This window comes from Castor canadensis, chromosome 6, assembly GCF_047511655.1.
Source record: "Castor canadensis chromosome 6, mCasCan1.hap1v2, whole genome shotgun sequence".
In the NCBI taxonomy this organism is placed as follows: domain Eukaryota; kingdom Metazoa; phylum Chordata; class Mammalia; order Rodentia; family Castoridae; genus Castor; species Castor canadensis.
Window position 1 is genome coordinate 171421957 of NC_133391.1, and position 9190 is coordinate 171431146.

The 9190-nt window shown below is 40.4% G+C and overlaps 1 protein-coding gene across 2 annotated transcripts; it reads left to right on the forward strand.

The window, feature by feature from the left end:
- The first annotated feature begins 1 nt into the window (after window position 1).
- Window positions 2–8955, forward strand: Fastkd3 (FAST kinase domains 3). 2 transcript variants are annotated; one of them, XM_020166488.2, is made up of 7 exons: window positions 2–95; window positions 915–2376; window positions 3038–3123; window positions 5039–5213; window positions 6308–6377; window positions 6677–6791; window positions 8430–8955. In XM_020166488.2, the coding sequence occupies exons 2-7, from the start codon at window positions 939–941 to the stop codon at window positions 8526–8528; spliced, it is 1983 nt and encodes a 660-aa protein (XP_020022077.2). In that variant the 5' UTR covers window positions 2–95; window positions 915–938; the 3' UTR covers window positions 8529–8955. The 2 variants fall into 2 exon arrangements, with proteins under 2 accessions (XP_020022077.2, XP_020022079.2); XM_020166490.2 differs by having other exon boundaries at window positions 31–95; window positions 918–2376.
- The last annotated feature ends 235 nt before the right edge of the window (window positions 8956–9190 follow it).

Genomic DNA, 9190 nt, shown 5'->3' on the forward strand with positions numbered 1-9190 from the left:
GGTCTCCGCACCGCGCATGCGTCTGGTTGGACGGGCCCCGCCCCTGGGTTCTCACCGGGGCCCCGGAGGTCGGCACGCCGTGCGGTTGCGGCTCGGTAAGTGCTCACGGGGGCTTCCCGCCGGCACGCGCTGGGACCCTCTCCCGTACCTATATCTGTACCCGCCCCTGCACACGCCCCTGCACCCGCTCCTACACCCGCACCTGCCGGCCTTCTCGTGCGGGACCCTGCGGCGTGTGAGCGCAGGTCCCCGGGGCCGGAGCTCTGGGCCCGTGGGGTTTTTTCATTCGTGGGAAGGCGCGGCCCCTCTGTCCTGCACACGCATGTTCCCAAGTCCCAGGAGCTGTGTAGCTCTGGACCGGCGGCCCTACCTCCCGCGTCATTGACCTTCCCGGGTTACTTTTTTTTTTTAAAGGTGAGGTTTTCCTTACTCTCCCCTAATCGGCCTTCCCTATGTGTCCGAATTTTGCCCATCACTTATTTTAAAAAATACATTTGCTTTTAACCGAGCTCAGTTCCTTCCTTCCATCCACACGGGAGAGGCGGGGTTGAGAGCTGGATGGCGGAGTTTGAATCGGGCTCTGCCTGAACTGCGCGGGGTCACCTCTGTGCTCCTGCTCCTTCCTCAACTGCAGAATGACCACAGAAGTGCTTATTTTGTGTTCGTTAATGCACATAAGGCACATAGGACAATGCCTGGTAAGTAATAGCCATTAGCCGCAAGCCATTTTTCTGAACTTTAGGATATAGAAACCCTGCTTTTCTGATGCTATATTTTAGTGTGGAGATTTTTATTAATCCCTGTTTTGGGGTATATGTCCTCAGTTCATAAACTGATGTTTGCGAACTTGAGGTTGAGTGAGGCATGTTCTCAGTGTATCTGACCTTTTCTTACTCTTTTATTTATGTATCAAGAAGCATTGAGAATCTGATGATGGCATGGCTTTAATCACCTTGAGACGGAACTTCTGCCATTTGTCTGAACTTTGGATACCTGGAGCTGTAGCTGCTTTGAAAAATCACCCCACAAATCATGTTCACAGGATAGTCAAGGAGCCTCTGCACCTTTGGTTCTGTCCCCTACAACCTGAGCCTTTCAGGGTCAGGTTCCATCATGCCTGTTGTAAAAAGTTCCATTCAGAAAATAGAAATGACCTGCATCCAGTTGGTGAGCCTGTGGTGTCTCAAGCACATGACTGGGACAGACTTGAGCAAAATCTTCAAAAAGAGAATGAGAAGGTATTTTACAGGAGACTGAACAACTTCACCTCCTCAGAAGAACTGCTAAGTTTTATAAGCACTCTGGAAACTCTGCCTGTCTCTCTGGCAGCAGGAGCTTTGCAGCGGATTTGTGAAGTGAGTAAAAGAGATGGCAATAAAGGGCTGCCAGAAGAAATACTAGAGAACGATGTCTTCCAAGCTTTATGCTTTAGGTTTGAGCAAGAACTCTCACATCTGTCAAACACTGGTTTTGTGACTATTCTGCAGGCTCTTACTCTATCACATGTGGATCCTCAAAGTAGCCTGATACCGAGCCTCGTAGCAGAATGCCAGAATCGCCTCAAAAGAGGCAGCCTGGAAGTCCATAATCTTTGTATTGTTGGGGAATGTCTGATTCGACTGCACAGTGCAGCTCCTGTGATGCTAGACTTGATTCTAGAGCAACTGCAAGGTCAAAAGCTGGAAACATTTACCCCAGATGATATTGTGGCCATTTATAGAATACTGCAGGCATGTCCTGAAAAAGTAGACCAATACCAAACCTTTTTAAACAGAATAAACAACATTTCCCTTTCATTAGTTTCCTACCTGAGCCCTAAATTGATTAGCCAGGTGCTCGCTGCTCTAGTGATTCTTGATCAAACTCATGCACTTCCTCTGGTTATAAAATTGGGCAAATATGCTGTGAAATACATTCCTCACTTCACTAATGAAGAGCTCAAGAGAGTCTTGGAGGCATTCATGTATTTTGGACACAATGACAGGTTTTTTACAAAAGCCCTAGAGCAACACATAGCTCCGCTCTGTCTCACCTTGGATCCTGAAGTTATCAGCAAAATGATGGAGTACTGCAGTAGAAAACAGATTCTTTCAGAACCCATTCTCAATGCAGCAGCAGAAACTTTTGTTTGCCAACCAGAAAAATTTTCACCTTGTCAGATTTCTGAAATAATTGAACCACTTGGAAAACTTAATTATTTGCCACCAAATGCCCCTGTTTTATTTAGGAAACTAGAAAATGTGCTCTTTACTCATTTCAATTCTTTTCCACCCAAAACACTATTGAGACTTCTCCATTCATGTTCACTTATAGAATGCCACCCAGTCAACTTTATGACCAAAATATTCAGCCCTTTTTTTCTTCAAAAGCTACAAGGTGAGTTGGTTATGACTTTTGACAGTTGAAAAAAACCTTTGAACTCTGATATTTTTAGACACTATCTAATGATATTTTAGATACTATTCAAAGGCAATGCTCTGCATTTAGTTTTTCCTCTGTGATGATTTGAAGATGAAATCAAAAGTTACAGGTGCTAGTATAAACAGAGCTCAGAATGGTAAGATATTGTGTAGAGGGAGAAAAACTTAGAAAAACAGACGGGATCCCTAACTGAGATAGGTAGCCTTCCTGTGGGATGAGGTGATGGAGGTGGTGGTAGGAGCTCCTGTAAAATTGGAGAGCTTTTGAACATGAGCAACTGTACCTTTTTTTTTTTTTTTTTTTTTTTTTTAAGAGAATGGTATGGTTCATTCAATTCAAAGCCTCCCAAATGCGGCAAACTTCTGCATTCTCGTTAAATTTCCACTAGTTCTCCACACATTTTACCTCTTTTAATATATTCTGTTGCTAGGAGCTTGGGTTCTTGGAAGTCAGTTTCACTGGTGGCAACAGATCCCATAGTTCTAGTGGGTTCATTTCCTAATGCCATTTAAAAGTGCATATTTCTGCAGTGAATAAATTGTTCAGTCATGACGCTCCCTCTTTCCTTTTGCATACTAAATTCAAGCTGAACCATGACAAGTGTTTTTTATTTCAGGTGAAGAGTCAGATTTGGACAGATTGAGTCTGGCACAACTGACCCAACTCTTCCTAACTTCAATCCTAGAATGCCCTTTCTATAAGGTAACATGAACATGAATCGTGTGGCTTTATTCCCCATGAGGCCAGTTCTCTTTTATCCTCTTTGAAATATTTAATTTCCTATACTTTGGTCTATCTTGTAATCTCATTAGAAAGCAGAGCTTTCACTTACTTGGAGTTAGTTGCCACCATATAACCTTTGTTTAATAAATTGGTCCTGATTCTGTGTTCTTGCCCTGGAAACACCAATTTCCTGCTGTGTATGATTCCTTAGAAGATTTCATCTTGTACTGCACGCTTGTGACTTAGGGTGCTCCCAGATTCTCTCTGAGGGTTTCAAAGGGGTTTAGCACTTTCTGTTGGTGTTTATCAAAGTGGAAATCTCTAGACTGAACAAATCCTAAATTATTTCTGGGTATATTTTTAAGCCAAGCCAGAAATTTCACTCATATCTTGGTGAGCTTCGTTTACAGGGAGTGTGCTCTTCCTGTATAGTACCATAAAGGCCCATCCTCACAACCACCACACACCTTTTACCCAAGGTGTGTGGGTCAGAAATAGCATCACCAGGTTTGGCCATCCGCAGCCTGGTCTTCTATACTCTCAACATAGTTATCTGATTGTTTGGCGGGCATGGTGACTCAAACTGTAATCCTAACTTCTTGGGAGGTGGCAACGAGGAGGATCACAGTTCTAGGCCAGCCTGTGCAAAAAGTCTGTGTGAGACCACATCTCCACAAATAAAAAGTTGGATGTGGTGACGTGTACCTCATCCCAGCTAAGTGAGAGACATAAACAGGATCAAGCAAGACCCCTATATATAAAATAACCAGAGCAAAAAGGCGTGGGGGCATGACTCAAAAGGTAGAGCACCTGCCTGGCAACCAAGAAGCCCTGAGTTCAAACCTCCTAGTGCCACCAAAAAAAAGAAAAGGAGTATCTGATTTTTGGAATAGGGTCTTAGAAGAATAGGAAACATTACTGTTTTCTTTAAAACGGCTTAGACAGCCTACTATACATAGAGATAAGTAACCTCTTTCCATCTTTGAAGGAACAGTATTAACAGCAGATTCTATGCACACAAATACATATAAAAACTGTCTAGTTTTTCTCTTTTAATGAGACGTGACTAGCTAAACAAAGTACAATTTGCTTTTATATCCAGCATATCATGGACATTCCTAGAGTCAGATAGATAGATAGGTATAGATCGACCGATCAAATGTGTTCTTCAAGAAAGGCATGGTATTTATTCTGCCGTTCCAATATTAAAGCATTTTCAGGTTTTTCAAACTTTTGTCTCAGCAATGCTATCGAAACATACTTGCATGTCTATCTGGAATTTATTTTTGTTATTTCTATGTATTTTTATATATGTATTTTAATTAACTAAATATACATATATATATATTTCTATAGTGTGTGTTATCATATTAACATACCTCACAGTTTTTTTCCTTTGTTATGGTGAATACACTTAAAATCTACTCTTGACCAATTTTCAAGAATAGGATGCATCATCATATACTACCTGAAATTAACTGGGTGCCTGCCAGATGGGTAACCAGTTTGCTAGTATGATACATTACATCACTATCCTTTTCTTTCCAAGTTGAATTGTCATCTTTATCACATTTTCTACTGTTAAAAATAGTTGACAACAATTAGGGCCTTGTAGCCATTCTAAGAGTTCTAAAGATATTTTCGACTGTGATCGTTGTTAAGTTTCTTCCCTTTCTGTTTATAGCGACCAATGGCTCCTTTTTAAACACATTTAAAAGGAATTTTTGAACCATAACAATAATCTCATGCATTGTCTTTTGAGAAAGATATGTGCCCTAAATCCCGGGAAAATATCATGAAATAATTCTATATCAGACTTTACCCAGGTAACCTTTAATTTATTCTCTGTTTTTATCATATTTTTCCTTCTAATGTTTGCATGTATGAATTTTAGGGTCCAAAACTTCTTCCTAAATATCAAGTGAAATCATTTTTTACGCCCTGCTGCTCCCTGGAGACCCCTATGGATTACCATCTTTATAAATCTGTAATGACTGGACTGATTGACCTTTTAGGAGCAAGATCGTATTTTGCTTCCAAAGTGTTGACGCCCTATTGTTATACCATAGGTAAGTGTGTAGGGAGTTTTGTTGTTTTGATCAGCAGTTCCTGTCTTTTCTTAGAGAGGTAGCAGTTAGAAGCCATAGTTCCCTGGAAGTACAAAATGGAATCTTCTCTTTCCTAAAGACAAGTGCAAGCAGTAAGATTAACCACAGGGTTGGAGAGGCTAGACTCTGGGTTTGAGTCTCACTCATGAGCCACATTGCAGAGGCTGTCCTGGGCAAAGTATTAAACCTTGTCCTCCTTGCTTCCTCATCTGTAAAATGAGAGAAACAGTGACCTCAGAGACTTGCTAAATAACTAAATGAAACCCAGTGAGTGCTCAGCAGTTAGCTCCTATCGCAATTTAGGCCTGTGTTGTCCCAAGTACAGCAGCCATTAGTTTATGTGGCTACTTAAATGTGAAGTTAAAAATCACAATCTGGTTACTTGGCCACACTAGCCACATTTCAAGTGTTTACTCGTCATAGTGGCTCATGGCTGCCAGATCAGACAGCACTGGAATAAACATTTCCCTACTCTAAAAAGTTCTTTTGGTCAGTGGTGACTGGGGAGTCCCAAGTCCTTCTGCCCTTACTGTTCTTTTAAATGATTGAGTAAAAGAAACTCATTTCATAGAGGGCAGCAGTTTATAGGCTCCAAATGTCACATCTCACTCCTCTCCTTTACCAGACTACAAAAGGAGTCGCAGTATATGAGAGAGCCAGGAAGGGGGAGTATGTCCTTGCTTATGGACCACATATTCAGCTCAGGATGCTTTACTCACTGTGGGGGGACTGCAAGCTCAAGCTGAGAGTTTACAGTTCCCTAAGTGTTTAACGTACAAGATTTGGTTCACTCTGAATTAAAGGGTCTCGGGCTCTTCTTGCTAGAGACCCCACTCCTTGTTTCAGTTGAGACTTCTTACTTTAAGGCTGATTTGGTGGCTCATGGAACCAATTAACTAAGATCCTTAGCAGTGTTTAGTTGTGGTGGTTACTTTGCAGCCTTCAGCCCACTGATATATGCAGTGTAGAAGAAACCAAAATAGGACAAAGGAATGCAGAGAGGTAGTGTTTATGAGGGTAGCACACCAGGAATTTTTTCTTTCTTCTCTCACCAGATGTTGAAATTAAACTAGATGAAGAAGGACTTGTATTGCCATTTACAGTGCAAGAAGATGTCCATAAAAGGTAAAGAAGATGTGGTTTGTAATGTTGTAAGACTTGTCAAGGTTAATAAATTGATACTTTTCTTAAGAAGGTGAGAAAATAGATGTGATTCTGGAAATTAGAATACTACTTCTCAGCATATCAGTTTTGAAAAGCCCTTGTAATATTTTATAAACAATAGAATTAAATGCTTTTTTTTAACAGATTAAAGGACAACCTATTAAATCGTTGTTTTAAAATAATATTGGGACATAGGAATAGTCAAATCTAAAATTCTAGCAACTAAAAATATATAGTTTCTCGGTTTTGATTTTTCTTAGGGTAGCATTGTGCATTGATGGTCCAGAAAGATTTTGTTCTGATAGCAAACACTTACTAGGAAAAGAATCTATTAAACAAAGACACCTTCGATTACTCGGTTACCAAGTTGTTCAGGTATGTATGCTGTCACCTTTCTTTTTTTTTTCTCCCCAAAAGCAGTTCTTAGTTCAAATTTGCTTTTCTAGGGTATCAGTAAGTACTCTAAAGTACAATAAAAATTTAAAGAGTTTACTTAACTAGTGATTCATGAATCAGACAATGCCAAACCTGAAGAGGTTTGAAGGTCCCCAAGTGAATACAAATGAGGGGCTTTTGTAGAGGGAACACAATGAAACAAAGAAAATACTTGACTCGATACAGTGTACAGTTGCCTTAATTGATCTGTCTGGTTGAGCAGGCCCTAGTTACACAGTTATAAATTTGTGAAGTGTTGCCAATTGGTTGAGTTTAAATTCTGTTTTCTTTGTTACATGGACAACATGAAAAGGCCCAAGTTAGATGTGGCTTACATTTGCAATTTAAGCAAGATTAAGGTTATTTTTGGAGCCATAACTGGTATTCCTGCTTTTTAACTGGTATTTTCAGGCATGTTTTCAGGCCCAATGTCCATTTTAAATTATTTTGCAGCAGCCACTGCTCTGATAGTACAATGGACCAAGAATTTATCTCTAGTTTAAATCTTACAAGTTTGTAAATTAGGCTTAAATCTTGAGTTATATCTTGAAATACAAAATTTTTCAAAGCTTGAGCTTTTCAAAATGCCTAAATTCTTTACAAACATGTTTAACTCTGCTTTTGGGATTATTAAGTTATTAGAATTTTTTTACTTTAATTTCCCTTTGATCAAATGAATAAAAATGGACTAGGTGACCCATTAAGTCCAGGACCTTCATCCACCCTTAATGCTTAAGGCCTTGTTTGTGCTTTCCTTGTATATTACATAAGGTCTTATGGAAGGGGACAGCAGTTAATATAAATGATAGTTCCCTAATTCTCTAAGCTATTTATACTAGCTGCTCTCTGGTTTCCTGTCTACTGACATTCAGTCATGGAACCTTGCTCATCTTCAGATTAATTTTCATATAATGAATTGTGCCAATGTGTGTGCAAAAACCATTGTTTCTTTACTGCTTACAGCATAAAGCAAAAACTCCTCAAAGTCTTAGCGCGCACAGTTTATAGTCTGCATGCAGGCAGACCCTCCAGGCACATGGCCAGTTGGCCAGCCCCTCTGCTTCATCTCCTTCTCATTCCCTCAGTTCCCTCTCCTTCCCTTCCTTCTCCACTCTCCCTCTCCCCATCCCTCTCCATTCTTCCCCTCCTCATCCCTCTCCACTCTCCCCCTTCCCATTCTCTCCAGTCCCTGCCCTTGCTGCTTCTGACCCCAGGTTGTTCTCTGGCATGTAAAGATTCTTCACATAGTTCTCTTGCCCCCTTCTAAATGCTGACCCCACTCAGTGGGAGATCACTAGTCTACTACTGACTTTATATTTATTGTGTTGTGACTTCCCACCTGATGTCTGATCTGGAAAAGGAGGCACCTGTTGGTCCTTACTTAGATATTTGCTGGCAAATATTTACTGGGCTCCTGCTGTAGGAAATAGGACTTGGGATTCAGAGACCAGGTGTGTCCTCTGCACTCTTTAGGTCACCTTCTGCTGTTGGGGAGGGTATGAGAAACAAGGTAAAAGGATACCAGAATCACCTGAAATTGTGGATGGTTGTGATGGTTTTATTTTCCTCCCTTCATAGGTCCCCTATCATGAGATTGAGATGCTAAAATCCAGACTCGAATTGGTGGAATATTTACAAAGAAAGCTATTTCCTCAAAACTCTGCTGTTCATTGGTAAAAAGAAGGAATTATGGTTTCAGGACTCAGATGATGAAAGAACGTGTGGGTGGGGAAGGTTTCATTTTCTTGTTTGTTTTTGTGGTACTAGGCTTTGAACTCATGGTCTGGCACTTGCTAAACAAGTACTGTATAACTTAAGCCAGGTCTCCAGTCCTTTTTTGCCCAGGGCCAGTCTTGGACAGTGATCCTCTTACCTCTGCCTCCCAGTTATAGGTGTATGACGCCACACCAGCTTATTTGGAATAATGTCACACCAACTTTTTGTTGGGGCTGGCTTTGAACCACAGTCCTCTTATCTCTACCTCTCTCCTCCCAAGTAGGTGGGATTACAGGCATGAGCTCTTGTGCCCAGCCTTAAGAACCTGTGTTTTTAAATGACATAATTTAATTTGTGATTTAGCCATTTTTGCTTTTTTTTTTTTTTTCAGAATTCTGTTTAGACATTGGTGACCTGAAAAGGGTCTGTGGTTTTTCTTATATCATGTATACATTTACTGGAGGTAAATTTTAAATTAATTTAATACAAGTGTCATATATACTTTTTTACATATAAAAATGATCAAGTACAGTTAAAGAATATAATGAGTAAATGCTAATTTTTAAGCCTTTTGTTTGTAATAGTATTTTCTAACTGTAAATACAATGCTCTCTAGTGACCTG